The 14,938-nt window shown below is 49.8% G+C and overlaps 1 protein-coding gene across 2 annotated transcripts in view; it reads right to left on the bottom strand.

The window, feature by feature from the left end:
- Positions 1–13,756, bottom strand: part of MBOAT1 (membrane bound glycerophospholipid O-acyltransferase 1) — a 106,387-nt gene extending 92,631 nt beyond the window's left edge. The window contains exon 1 of one of the 2 annotated variants that reach the window (XM_086706150.1): positions 13,428–13,756. In XM_086706150.1, the coding sequence (XP_086562276.1) occupies positions 13,428–13,523 (96 nt within the window). In that variant the 5' untranslated portion in view covers positions 13,524–13,756. The remainder of the gene's footprint in view (positions 1–13,427) is intronic. The other variant, XM_086706152.1, reaches the window with a different exon arrangement.
- Between the last annotated feature and the right edge of the window lie 1,182 nt (positions 13,757–14,938).

Raw genomic sequence — 14,938 nt, 5'->3', positions numbered from 1 at the left:
CTGCACTATCAGCACAGACCCCAACGCGAGGCTCGAACTCATGGGGCTTGAACTCATGAACCATGAGATCATGACCTGAGCTGAAATTCAGTCAGGTACTTAGCCCACGGAGCCACCCAAGCGCCCCCCGCCCCCAGGAATATAAGCTTTAACTAATCAGCTCAGAATTACCTGGTCAGCACCAATGCAATAATCCCACCAGAGAGACTGCTCAAGTCCCCTTAGGAAGGGGACCTTGCCTGGAACAATGCATTCTTTGCTAATAATTTCCTTTTTCCGCACCCTTTTTGCATTTAAAAGTCTTCACCTGGGTAGCCAGTTGCGTGACTTTTTTTTTTTTTTTTTTAATTTTTTTTTCAACGTTTTTATTTATTTTTGGGACAGAGAGAGACAGAGCATGAACGGGGGAGGGGCAGAGAGAGAGGGAGACACAGAATCGGAAACAGGCTCCAGGCTCCGAGCCATCAGCCCAGAGCCTGACGCGGGGCTCGAACTCACGGACCGCGAGATCGTGACCTGGCTGAAGCCGGACGCCTAACCGACTGCGCCACCCAGGCGCCCCTGGTTGCGTGACTCTTGATATCAGCTCAGGTCATAATCTCACAGTTCACGGTGTCAAGCCCCCTGTCAATCCCAAACAGGTGCACAGCCTGCTTGGGATTCTTTCTCTCCCTCCCTCTCTCTCTCCTCTCTCTCAAAATAAATACGTAAACATTTAAAAATTTTTTCCTTTTCTACGGCTTGCCGGAGCTCCTTCCAATTGCTAAATGGGTGCTGCCCAACTCATGAAAGGCTGCATAAAGCCAATTTGATCTTTAAGTTTACCCAGTTGAATGTGTGCTGTTTAATACCACAGTCCTCGGGAATGAGAACATAGGAGGGGGCGCCAGCGTGGGAAGCCCCGTCCCCGACCTCCTCTCCCACCATGACTGGTACTCCATGCTCTTGCTAAGGGGCAAGGCAGTTCCTGGAAACAGAAACAGAACTCTCAGAAAAGGCAGAAAGCAAGTCAAATGTCACAGGAGCTCTGTATATACAGATACGAATCACTCCTAGGAGACACTAAGTTAAAAAAAAAAAAAAAAAGGCAAGGAGTGGAAGAACTGTCTACTCTCAGAAAAACAGACAAAGAGATTCTGTACACACGTATGCACAGCCCATCTCTGAAAGGACGTCACTGGCTGCCAGTGGGGAGGCGATCTGGGCAGCTGCAAAGTAAGGGGCAGGGGGAGTGTGGGAAGGGACCCTTCATTATATCCTCTTTTCTGCCTTGTGCTTTTGATACTAAGCATATAAGCTACCTAGGCAGAAAACTAATTTCTTTTACTGTACTTTTACAATATAAAAACCACAGGGGCGCCTAGGTGGCTCAGCTGGTTAAGCGTCCGACTTCGGCTCAGGTCATGATCTCACAGTTCGTGGGTTCGAGCCCCGCGTCAAGTTCTGTGCTGACAGCTCAGAGCCTGGAGCCTGCTTGGGATTCTGGGTCTCCCTCTGCCCCTCCCTCACTCATGCTCTGTCTCTCTCTGTCTTTAAAAATCAACATTTAAAAAAATTTAAAAATGAAGTAACATAAAAGCCACAAAATTAATTTCAAATAACTTTTAAAATTTAAACAAATAAAAAAAATTAAATAAAAACAAAGACAGGGTAAAACATAATGCCACAAAAAAAAAAAAAAAGTTTTAACTCTATGACATTCATAATGAAACCACTTCATGAAATTTCACAGAAGGACTTTTGAATTTAGCCAAAGTTCCTCTAGACCTAGTTCCTCTAGGCCTTAGCAACCTCCTGTTGTCTACCTTTGCTGACAAATTAGAGCTACAGAATGATGAATGCGACAAATCAGGGGCTGGGAGGAGATGAACTACAGTCTTTGTGATTTTAATTACTTGTTTGACCTCAGAATTTAGAACCACGGGGACAAAAACTGTTCAAAGGTTACCCCTCCCTCGATCTTTCTCACGTTAGACCTGAGTTCTGTGCTGGTGTTTGGTAAACAAGCCTGCGAATGGACTCTTTGTAATAATAAGATGGTTGGGAAACCCCCAGCACTATCAGCCCAGAAATCTGAATTCAACACTTAAAACCGCTTTCATGCTGTTATGGGCTTGGAAAACCAATTTGGAGTCCGATTGATTACTAACGCATAAAAGATGAACCGCTGACAACTTGAGGAAGTTGTAACCACAGCCCCACTGTTACAAGGAACTGGATATCTGATTCACCAAGGGCACGTTACAAAGAGGTCAAAGAGTTCATCGTGGGGGAGATGGTCACATTTCTTAAGCCCAAAGGGACAGAGGTCTTTTCATAAAGCACATTTTTCAGCTGTACAAACTACCTGAAGTTAACTTTTCCCACCGAGTATTACACTGATCCTTGGCGAAATTGCTAGAAATAGCCATTAATACGACCACAGCAAGTTTCTCCTTTATCTTGTTTACTGAAAGGGTTGACTTACTTAAAATAGAAAGCTTCTGGAAGGCACACAACCAAGTTCTGTTATTAAATTACACATACTGAATTCCTTTTACAAGTTGCTACTACAAAACATAATTCCAGATTGTCTCTCCTTAGAATCTTTTTCAGAAACCTTTCTTTATAAATGTAATTCGGAGGCCATGCTGCAAAACACTTGGGTATAGGGCATCTTTTACACACGACACCTGATTGTAGGCTGCTGCGGGAAACTTCCACATTTTGCCCACACAAATCTGAGAAAACGGGCCAAAAACTGATATTAATAATCCCAAGGAATGCATACCTCAACCCCACATAATACAACTGGGAATGGAGAATTTAAACAAGCCAAGGCTAATTTCAAACTATCAGCAACCGGGCCCTTCATTAACTTTCCAATCAGATATCAGGCCTACGAATCTGAAATGCAGGTTCCAAATAACAAACAGACCTAACCAGTTGGTAAAAAGAGCTGGCTCCCAAGTCCCACCGAGTTTACTCATTCGTTCCGATGCAAGAGCGTAAATAAAATTCCCGTTCAACAAACATTTATGAAGTTCCTGCATTGTACTCAGCACACCGAGATGACGAAGGTTCACCCTCAGTCACTGCCCACGAAGAATGCTGGTCTTTTCTCCAATCGAGTCTCAGTAACTTTGCTCAAACAGCTTCCTCTTGCTGGAAGATTCTGCAGGGCCCATCTGGCCCCAGCCCAGCACATTCCCCTCTCGTCCTAAGGCGGCAGCTCACAGGGCTGCTGCAGAGGCCTGGTGGCCCCCAGGTAGTGGCACGTGCAGGGACTCCCTGAAGCATGCAGCACGCTGTATTACAAGGGTTCACATGCAACACAGTGGTTGAACAAGCACGTATGGGTTTGTCACTTGATTAAGGTACACCCTAACCAATCTCCACAGCCCCATTCCAACCCAGTTATCTGGCCTCCCAGAGTCAGGCAGGGCAGAAAGACCAATTAATATCTAAGACGTAAGGTAAGCCCCGCAATATGGTATGCAAAGTCCTGGGGAGAAACAGAAAAAACGAAGGGACCTGTTTGCCCCTGGAGCGGAGGGAGACAGCAAGGCCAAGGTTACAGAGAGCAGGCGGAGATGAAACAGGAAATGAGAACTGGGAAGAGGACGAGGTTCAGAGAGAGAAGGAAGAGTGTAGGCGGAAGCTGGCAGGTGCGAAAGGCACACGGCATTTGAGGCACAGGAAACAGTCCCCTGGGATGACAGCACGGTGCACAGGGAAGCAAGTGGTGGCTGCCATACTTCCTGGAAGCACAACAATCAGACAGTCCTGGGCTCAAGTCCTGCCTCAGCCCCTTTCCAGCCTCTGGGCTGCCGGCAAGGCACTAAAGCCCCGTAGGCCCACTGCTTACATTGAAATTTGCGGCATATGGGGCGCCTGGGTGGCGCAGTCGGTTGGGCGTCCGACTTCAGCCAGGTCACGATCTCGCGGTCCGTGAGTTCGAGCCCTGCGTCAGGCTCTGGGCTGATGGCTCAGAGCCTGGAGCCTGCTTCTGATTCTGTGACTCCCTCTCTCTCTGCCCCTCCCCCCTTCATGCTCTGTCTCTCTCTGTCCCAAAAGTAAATGAATGTTGAAAAAAAAAAAATTAAAAAAAAAAAAAAAAAAGAAATTTGCGGCATAAATTTCAATGTTGTCACACCCGTTAAATGAGATAATGTACGCAGAGCAGCTGACTGAAGGCTTGAGAGCACATGCATTCAACATAGAGAGCCGCCGGTGTCTTTAAGCCAGAAAGGTAAACCGAGGCCAAGCTGGGAAGAATCCACTCTTGTTCCATGACAGAAAGGTTAAAGCTCCAGAACCCACTGGGCCTCTGCTTAAAATGGCAGGAAGTATGTGGTCACGCCTGCACATTCTCTGTCCTCTCTTCAATTATTGTCAAGTTAAGCCACCAGATTGCGACACCAGTCAGCATTTTCCAGACGGGCCAGCCTACCTCCTGGACTCACCCAGAGTCCCCCCAGATGGAGACAGCTCATTCTCCTGCTCTGTGTGCACAGGCTCCCGCAGGGCCACGCCATGGGGCAGTCCCCAACTCCACCAGCCCTGCCCTCTCAACTCTATGGAATTCACAGCCTTGCCCTCAACACATCTTATCGCTTGGTATTCGCACACTGTTTCTGCAAGTTGAGCAATCTCTTCGGAACCACAAAGGAACTTTCCACCACGTTTCTGTGCAGCCCCAGGAAACACTGCACCCCATGTTCAAGGTCGGTCGCTGGCCACAGGCTTATCAGGACTCCGGGACCCCAGGGGCCCATGCCCACCGCCCAGAACCCTGCCGTTCATTCTGATTCCCATGCCCAGCCACCAAGCTCCCCTTTGTCAACTTGCAGCCACGTGCCGCTCGGACTTCCTCCTCCTCCGTGACTCATCGTCCCATGCAGACCTCCTTCCCTCTGCCCACCTCCTCAAAGCCCTCCCTCTGCTCTACCCCAAACCCCGCACTGCCTTCCCAGCTCTCTCCCTTCCCTCCCAGCCTTGGTGGAGAACTATGTGCCAACGGGTGAGCAGAGACAGGAGCGTCACTGCTTTTCCAAATTCCCCTCCCCTTTGCTGCCTCAGCCCACTTCTCTTCCACCATCCTTCTAGAAAAGCTGTGCTCCCTCCAGACTCAGCCCAAACTCCTCCTTTTATGAAGTGAGATGGTGCGGGGACGGCGGGGGGGCGGGGGGGGAGGGAGGCTCAGTCGGTTAAGTGTCTGACTCCTGATTTTGACTCAGGTCATGATCTCACGTTGGTGGGATTGAGCCCCATGTCAGGCTCTGCACTGGCAGCACAGAGCCTGCTTGGGATTCTCTCTCCTCTGTCTGCCCCTCCCCTGCTCGCACATCTCTCTCTCTCAAAATAAACAAACAAAAAAATGAAGTGAGATCATGCACGCAGAGCAGCTGAGTGCCTGACAGGAGGGTGGGTCTACCCTCTCCGGTCTAGCCATATGCTCTCGGAATCTACCAGCCTAGAGAGCTCAGTTACTGCCCAGCCTTTTCCTCCGCCTCTGGCTCACGTCCCAAGTCCACCTGCTTCAAACTTTGGGAGGAAGTCTGCCAGATCCCCCCCAGTCCACGGGGATGGCTGCTAAACCCAACTGTCACCCCTACCATACAACCACACTCGGACTGTCATCACCGCCCCGAACAGCTTCACTAGGAACCTTCCACTCACTAGGCCAGCCCCCACCCGCCTCCTTTCCTCTGCACCTACTCCTCAGTCCCTCCAAAACTCTGGATGTGTCCCCTCCCTCTCCCATCACTTCCAAGTACTTGTCGGCATCTTTCAACACCCCTTCTTCTTAACTGCCTAGCAACCCTCTCTGCAAATGCCCAACGGTTTTACTTCTGCTCCTAGAAGGAGCTGCTCAAAGAGAAAAATCGCACATTGGCACAAACTCATGCCTCTCAAAATTTGTGGTTTTCAGCCCGTCGATTACACTCAGCAGCCCGTTAAATGGACCGCACACACCCCCTTCTCCACATCCCAGAAAGACAACGCTACGCCTTCTCCCATCCTCAAAGGCCCGCCCTCCTCCGTCCCTGCAACCTGCGGCCGCATGACTCCTGCCCTGCTCCACAAAATTAAAATCTTCCCACACCTTATGTCCGTCACTGTCTTCCCTTTGATGGTAGTACTGGTGCCCAGCTTCAGCTGGCCGGAGAATCACCTGGGGAGCCCCTCCACCCCAACATTTGATTCACCAGTTGGGGCCGGATTCCTGAAACACACATGTCAGGAGATTCTGAAGAATGTCCAGGCATCAAATTTTATGGAAAACTCATCTCTAGCAAGGGTCTACAAAATCCAATCCTCGGCCAATCCCAGCCCACTGCCCGTTTTCTGTGTGGCCTGCCGGCTAAAAAAAAGTTTTTTCTCTTTTTTAAGGATTGAAAATAATCAAAAGAAGAAAATTTCCTGACACACGAAAAATTATACAAAACTCCAATTTAAAACTTTTTTTAAACGTTTATTAATTTTTGAGAGACGGGGACAGAGCAGGGGGGAGAGAGAGAGAGACAGCGAGAGAGAGAATGAATCCGAAGCAGGCTCCAGGCTCTGACTTGTCAGCACGGAGCCCGACATGGGGCTCAGGCTCATGAGCTATGACATCGTGACCTGAGCCGAAGTTGGACACTTAACCGACTGAGCCACCCAGGTGCCCTCGAAACTCCAGTTTACAAGTATCCGTAAGTGAAGTTTCCTGAGAATGCAGCCACACCCAATTATGGATTCATTATGTATTATGTTATTTATTCTACTTTCATGCAATGGCAGAGCTGAGTAGATGTGATGGGCTGCAGGGCCTGAGGCCGAAGATACTGACCGTGTGGCCCTTTATAGAAAACGTCCGCAGAGCTCCAGTCTGTAGGATGAGATACAGACATGCCAGAGCCCATCGGCTGCCTCGTGACGTGACCCCTGCTCTCTTCCCCCAGCCTGGACCCTGCGGTCCACTCACTGCAGCCCACAACCCACTTCAGCGGGTTCTCAGCTCCCAGAACTGAGCGGTTTCACTCGTCCACACCTATGCGTGTGTTCTTTCTACCCACTTTGCCTGCTAAACTCCTCCTCATCCTGCAAGACCAAACACGTGCTACTCCTCACCTGCCAGAGGCTGACAACCACGCCTTGTCCCCTCGCAAAGAACAGATCTTTCCCTCCACTCTGCTTGATTAATTGGGATCCCAGTGTGCCGTGCGGAGCAATGGTTTTCAGACTTCAGGGTGCCTCAGCGCCCCAGGGGGTTCATTAAACCACCCAGGGCTGTGCCTGTCCCCCGAGCAGCAGATGGGGACACTAGGGAGAGAATGGACATTACTTTTTATTTTCTCGTTTATTTTTGAGACAGAGACAGCATGAGTGGGGGAAGGGCAGAGAGAGAGAGAGGCGGACAGAGGGTCCGAAGCAGGCTCTGCACTGACAGCAGCAAGCCTGGGGCTCCAACTCACGAACCGTGAGATCACGACCCGAGCCAAAGTCGGACGCTCAATGGACCGAGCCACCCAGGTGCTCCTGAGAATGTACATTTCTCACCAGTTTCCAGGCTGATACCGTTGGTCCAGGTCACTGCACATGAGCAACACCGGTTGATGTATGTGTCCCTGCCTCACCCAACAAGATTTTTGAGGATGGGCCCTATTTTATTGCTGTTTGAATCATCACAGCCCAACAAACCCCAAGGAATTCTTGGGGAACACGGGAGAAACTCAATACTTGTTGTCTGCAGTCTAACCAAATTATTTTCCTCCTGTTTGCCAATCATTTTCGACATCAGAAGAAGGGGGTATCAAGGGGAGTGCAGACCTGACTTTGCAGGAACTACTGAGGCCAAAAAAGAAAACTAAAGTAGCACTCTGCAGGGCTGATGTTCTCTGGCCTGCCATATGCCCACACCCATCCTGAGCTGGGATGAACTGGAAAGTCCCAAGGTGAAGAGCAGATTGTTCAGGTCAGAAACCCAAGGGTACGGCCTGGAGGCGGCACCAGTGGGGGGTGTGGAGGGGGTGGGCCAAGCAAAGGACCCTTCTCCCAACAAAGGCTGATCTGCTGTCCACTTGGTTGTAAACCATGTTAAAGGTAAATAGTAACTTCTACAGGAATCCAACATGTCCTATGGCTTTGCCTTCTCTGTTCCACCAGGGCACCATCTACAAACTTCTGTCAGCACCTGCACAAGTCAGTGAGTACACAGTACTTGTATACTTACATGGGTCCTTTGTCTCCTCTACTGGTGTGCAAGCCCTTCCAGGACAGGGGCCTTGATGCTTTTTAGCCTTGTGTTTGTACCACCTGGCCAGGTACCAGGCACTAACAGCATTAAATAAATATTTAATTGGTTTAATACTGACTATGGAATGTGAGCTGAGCTTTTAACCAAGGGCAAGATCTAGATAAGAAGAGACTTGCAGGTTGGGCTTTCCAAGATTGGATAAGGGAAACAACCGGTGACTAAAAGCTCCAGGCAAGTAAAGAAACCTCACGTCAGAGGCCCCGGTGGAATAATCGAAACTCACTACTGGAATCACCATTCATCAAGAATGCCAGGTCTTTAGAGCTGGTCTTCATTCACCCAGCCTTTTAAACTATAACACAAGCTTATGTTAATTGTCCTAAACCTTTGCTGCTTTAATCTCAAAATCATTTCCTGGATTCTTATGTCCTGGTCTATTTTTCCCTTGACCCTTTTTCTGATTAGGTTGGGGTTTGGGAGGGGAATGAAAGCCAGGCAAGGACTTCTAATTCACCAAAGAATTGCTACTTTATGCAAAAGTATACAAAGTCTGGTAGGACAATCGATAAAAACAGCCTTGGCCCCCAGAGCTCCCCACCACCAGAATGGAAATTCCTTATAGTCAGGAAACCATTTCTTGCTCAGCTTTCAAAACTCCTTTCAAAACAGGCGTTTGAACAATTAACAACATTGATATCCAATGCATCACGCAATTAACAACATTGATATCCATCCATCATGGTGGTTAAATCAGTCTTACAAACTGTGACAGTTATGTTTAGTTTAGGGGCACCTGGGTGTCTCAGTTGGTTAAGCATCCGACTCTTGACTTTGGCTCAGGTCATGATCTCTGGTTCTTGAGTTCAAGCCCCACATCAGGGGGAGGGGGGAGGTGACAGCATTGAGTCTGCTTGGAATTTTCTCTCTCTCTGTCTCTTTCTCTCTCTCAAAAAATAAATAAATAAGCATTTAGAGAGAGAGAGAGAGAGAGAGAGAGAGAGAAAGAAAGAAAGAAAGAAAGAAAGAAAGAAAGAAAGAAAGGAAGGAAGGAAGGAAGGAAGAGGGGTGTCTGAATGGTTCAGTTGGTTAAGTGTCCGACTTTGGCTCAGGTCATGATCTCACCGTTCGTGAGTTCGAGCCCCCGCATCGGGCTCTGTGCTGACAGCTCACAGCCTGGAACCTGCTTCGGATTCTTTGTCTCCCTCTCTCTCTGCCGCTCCCCTGCTTACATTCTGTCTCTCAAAAATAAATAAACATTAAAAAATTTAAAAAGAAAAGAAAAAAAAGAAAAGAAAAGAAAAGAAAAGAAAAGAAAAGAAAAGGAAAGAAAAGGAAAGGAAAGGAAGAAAGGAAGAAAGAAAGAAAAACAAACAAACAAAAGCCACCCTTAGTTTAAAGGCAGATCAGGTCACATTCCACAACCAAAACCAAGTGAAAAGGAAAGGAGCAGATGACTTAAAAAATAAGACAAATACTCATCCTTTGTTCCCTGATTCACTCTAAATGAGAAAGAAAAGTTCTTACCTAATTTATCCCAGGCAAGTGAAGCTTTATATCCAAATAATCCTACTAGTTGTCGGCGCTCCATACTTGCTATACACAGCGACCCACTGTTTTAGAAATCCAATTTTCACACACTCACCTGTGACACACCTGTGGAGCGTCCTACATCATCATCCATTTCCTACCCTCTGCATCTGAATTCTTCTGTACTCTACTTGTTTCTAATTAAGTAAGATGATTTTACATTTAACATCTCTAGGAAGATGTCAGACTAGTAAAGTCCCTGGAAATTAAAATAACAGACGTTTCCTCACGATCGATCGCCCGCAAACTTCCCTGGGGAGTTAACAGAACAGATAAATGAAAGAATCAAATGAAAAATGAGTTCTTCACTCGCACAGTAGAATGCTCAACAGATATTTTAGGTTTTTTGCAAGTAATAAAACACTTGACACACGGACACCCAGAAGCCAAAGACATTCTCAGATGTACGTTCAATGCAGAAATTACGAATACAAGCGTGAAATGCTATGAAATCCTAATATGGGGAGGGGGGAAGAGTCAATGTCTTCAGGTGGCCTATAAGGAGCTATTTAAGTAACACAAGGGACATGTTTTGTCACCTCTAGCATATTGCAGGCCAATAAAAAGCCACTCTTCGGTGGGACACAAGCAAACATTTATTGAGGACTATTCTCTTATTCCTGGATTGTCCTCCACCTCTAGCTCTACCTTTCTCTTCCAAGTTCTGTGCCCAGAGTGGAGCCCCTGCAGACCGCATCACCCAGGCACCCCAGGCCGTCACCCTTAGATGTGATCTGACCACTGCGGAGATGGGCAAGAGATGGAAGGACTGTGGGTGGAGGGAAGGAAGGCTGAGGCTCTCTCTCTCTCTCTGCTTCCGCCTGCGGGGGTGGATACAGCTCTCACTGGGCAACAGTAACAACACATCCTCCCCCTTCCCCTTCCCCTTCTGCATCCAGGTCTTAGTACCTGAACCTCCGCCGGTGGGTCCCTTAATGCTGCCCACATCCCTCCATGTAGTTCATTAAAGTGTCTCCACTGCAACCCACTGAGTTGAGTTTCCTGCCAGGACCCTGTGTGAATGAAGGACCCTCCTGATGTAGAGCATTTTATATCTGCGTAAACTTTCTCCACTCTAAAATGCAGATTTTTTTTTTTTTTTTAAGAGAGAGAGAGAGCACAAGCAGGAGAGAAGGGCAGAGAGAGAGACAAAGAAAGAGAATCCTAAACAGGCTCCATTCTCAGCAGAGAGCCCAACACGTGGGGCTCAATCCCACGGGCCTGACATCATGACCTGAGCTGATCTCAAGATTCATACAGTCAACTGACTGAGCCCCCCGGGTGCCCCCAGAATGCAGAACATATTGCCATTTCCCCTTTTACCCATGGGGGCATTTGGAGCTCTAGGAGGCTGAATGCCAGCCAGCGGTCACAGAAGCACTCACAAAAGAAGTCTGCTGGCAGAGTAGGTCAAGTCTGACATCTAAGACCTTAAAAAGGCCTTGAAAGGGTGAGGGAGAGGGGTGCCCGGGTGGCTCAGTCGGCTAAGGCCCGGACTTCAGCTCAGGTCATGATCTCACAGTCTGTGAGTTCGAGCCCCGCGTCGGGCTCAGTGCTGACAGCTCAGGGCCTGGAGCCTGCTTCGGGTTGTGTGTGTGTGTCTCACTCTCTGCCCCTCCCCCATTCCCTCTCTCTCATGCGCTCTCTCTTAAAAATAAATAAAAAATAAACATTAGAAAGTGTGAGGGAGAAAAACACACCAAGCTTCCAAATTCTCAAGCCACAACTTAGCCTCAAACCACATTATTTATGGTTTGCGATTTTCATCAGGCCTTAAAGAAGTGAGCTGGGGCATTGCCCTATATGTACTTCTTCCAGCAAGAATCACTCAGATGTGACCCTGCTGGAAGGTGGCGGGGCCATCCAAAGATCAAAGACATCATGGGGCAGTGGGGTGAGGGGGGAAGGAGGGGAGGGGTCCTTCCTTGCCCATGGCCCACTGTTCTTTTTCAGTTTATCCCAGAAATCCCCTTCTCCCAGCCTTAAACATCCTTAAGCCTCTTTTATTCTTGTTTATAAATTAAAAACAGGGTTCCTCTGACAGACCCAGGAGACTGGGGATGGGGGTAGATGAGTTAAAAAGCACCTGATAATATCGTACGAGCACCTCTCAGTCGTAACTTGTCAGGGCTCCTTAACTATCCCTTTCCATACAAAAATGCTCCCCAGATTCCTCTCTCTAGCAATGCCAAATAACTTAAAACAGAAAATGCAACTAAAATAAATTCTGATGGGGGTTGGGGCTGGGGCCGAAGGGTAAGTACAAAACACATTCCGCTTAAGGAAAGTCAGCTATGAGTTATATAGCAGTTTCAGGGCAAAAGAATCTGTTAGTATCTCTGCCTTTGCCTAAGTCCCTGGGACTCTCCCATCTTCATTACAAATCGAAGACTGATTTACAAAAGCACAAGTTAGCATCTAATACCGCCCCCGATTTGTTAACTTTCTGGATTTTGCAACTGATGAGAAGGCAAATGGCCACAGGAGGTGGAGCTCTGAATCAGATCTTTGGAGGCAGCCAGGTAGAAGGGTGGCTCAGTAAACAGTATGTGAATAAGGCAAATGTCCAGGTCTCACTTCCTCATTGCAGAAGGAATGTGAGTGGAGAGGGCAGCAGGTATACTCCCGTTTGAAGAAGAAAAAAAAAAAAAAGAAGAAGAAAGGAAAAAAAAAAAAAAGATCAGTAGTGAAAAGCAGAGGAAGAAACCTGGGGCAAACCTCGGTATGAAACTAAACGGAGGTGAATGAGTGGTCCCCCAACACACTTCATTCCACTTAAATCAACATATATTTACTGACTCTCCACGAAAGACACGGCAGATCTAGCCTGCAGCACCTGCAGATACAAGAAAATGACTAAGGCAGCCTCAACCCTCAAGCAGATTTCCTACCAGGAATTATATTGTTCTTTATTGCCATTTTCAGTTTTAACGGTAGCAGACAGTTCCTGGACAGTCCAAGTAACTTCTCTGAGCCTCTCTTCTCCCACTATCCTAACTCACTCGGGAGCCTAGAACCTCAAGAATGAACCCATTGGATAAACTGGAGCCCCTTGGGAAACGATGGCAATCTTGTGTAACTCCTCCCTTTCCGATGGACATCACACCTGGCACAAAATAACTGTCCCTCTGATCAGGCAAGTCTCACCACCCAAGTCTAAAACCCAGGTGTCTGTTCAAGCAACAGGCTGCAGAAACAGACCAATCCGGCTTATCTTTTAAGGACAGAAATCTAAATTAAAAATAATCAAGCCTCGACTACACGGATGGAAAAAAAAAAAAAAAACAAACAAACAAACACCTGATTCATTTATCAGAATACCTTAGAACTTCGTGACAGGAAACGAGGCAACCCAAAACCTCAAAAAGAAAAAAATATATGTAGCATTTGAACCCGTCTTTCAGGGTATACCGATTTTTTTCCCACTTCGAGGACAAAAACGTTGTCAGTAAAAAAGCCCACCTGTCGAGTCTGTGGCTGTGAAATCTGCTATAGGGGCTGGGGGGTGAGGGGGAGGACCGTCGGTGGCTAACGCGTGCCCGTAGCCCGCCCCCCCCCCCCCCGGCGGTGGCCCGGGAGGAGGGTCCCTCGCTGCGCCCACGCCCCGGCCGCCCGTTACCTGGTCCAGCGGGATGCCCAGGAGCTCGCTGAGCGGGTGCAGGCAGGTGGAGCCCGTGGTGCGGTACGAGACGCTGGACGGCGGCTCCGCTGCCATCCTGCATCTTCGGGAGGCGGCTGCCCCGGCCCCAGCCCGCGCCACCCCGCTCCCCGTCCCGCAGCCCGAGCGCTCGCGGGCCGCTGCCCCAGGCGCGCGCACGCCCACGGCCGCCTCGCCCGCGGAGACCGAGCCACCAGGCCGGGGGCCGCACGAACTCCCGGGGCGCAACCTCGGCGTTGGCGCGGCGGCCCCGAGGCGCGGTGGGAGGGCCGCGCCGGGCGCGCTCCGCTTCCCGCTGCCCTCCTCTCGGCGCTCATTGGCCCGGCCGCCCGGGACGGCCCCGGGAGGAGGGAGGGACGGAGGGAAAGTGGGGAAGCGGAACGCGGCCCCGAGCGCCGCCCGGCCCGCCCACCGGGCCAGAGCCCGGGCCGACCCGGGCGAGGGAGAGCGACGCCGGCGGGCGCCGCCGCCCTGCCCTGCGGCCGCTGGCGGGCAGCCCCGGGGGCGGGAGGCGCCCGTCCGCTTCCTTCTCCCGCAGAGATCTCCATCCCGGCCACCCGGGCGGGCGCCTCTCCCCGGGGAGCGCCCCGCGCCCCACCCTGTTTTGGTCTCGCTGCAGTCTCGGCTTCCTCCCCGCCCCCCTCCCAGTCCGCGCGCTGGCTAACATTTCCTGCGCTTTCCTTTGGAGCCTTCTCGCTCGCAGTCCTTGCTGCAAAGGGTTAATCTGCTAGGGGCTGGAGGCCCAAGGAGACACCACCCCCCCCCCCCCCACCGGGCTGCAAACCAGCGCCCCGGAACCCAGGCTCCCTCTCTTCGCGTTCCTCTGCGCGAGACCCTGAGCCGTGTCACATCAGCAAATGGAGGGATCCTTTCCCCCCATCCCTTTGGCTTGGGAATTCTTTTACCTCTGTAAGAAGCGGTGCTTCTGTTACGTTAGTGCATTCTGATACACGTTTTCACGCACGTGTTCTCAAAAGGGAGACACTTCGTCTCTGTCCCCAGAGGGAGCCAAACGCATCACCGGCACTCAGAGAATGGTTTCAGTTGATTAATCGGTTTGGAGAGTCCGGAAAGCCTTGAACTGCTGTATGCCAGCTGATGAAGCAAGCTTTACAGGAAAGCAGCGCTCTGAGCTGATGGGCATAATAAATCCAGGGAAAAGGGAGCTGATGCGGACTCCCAGGATACACAGGGAAACCAAGCCCAAACTTTTGCATCAGCAGTTTACCTGGGAGTTGTTACTGAGCCGAGGAGAATCCAAACGGGGGGGACATTCAGGCAGACGTAATATTGTTGTCAATGGGGCCTCCATCTTCAAATCCACCCGCAGGCCTGCCTAACAGACACTGGTAACAACTTCTCCCCAGCTCAGCCCTCACGCTTGCGTTCTCCAGGGGTTTTAGTCACCAAAGAGCCGCCCCAAACTTTCTAATGCCAGGCCAGAGTTTCTCAACCTATGATCCCCCATCCAG

The sequence above is a fragment of the Puma concolor genome, chromosome B2 (genome assembly GCF_028749965.1).
Source record: "Puma concolor isolate L17-30 chromosome B2, mPumCon1.1.hap2, whole genome shotgun sequence".
NCBI classification, from domain to species: domain Eukaryota; kingdom Metazoa; phylum Chordata; class Mammalia; order Carnivora; family Felidae; genus Puma; species Puma concolor.
This window is presented reverse-complemented; position numbering and strand designations above follow the sequence as displayed.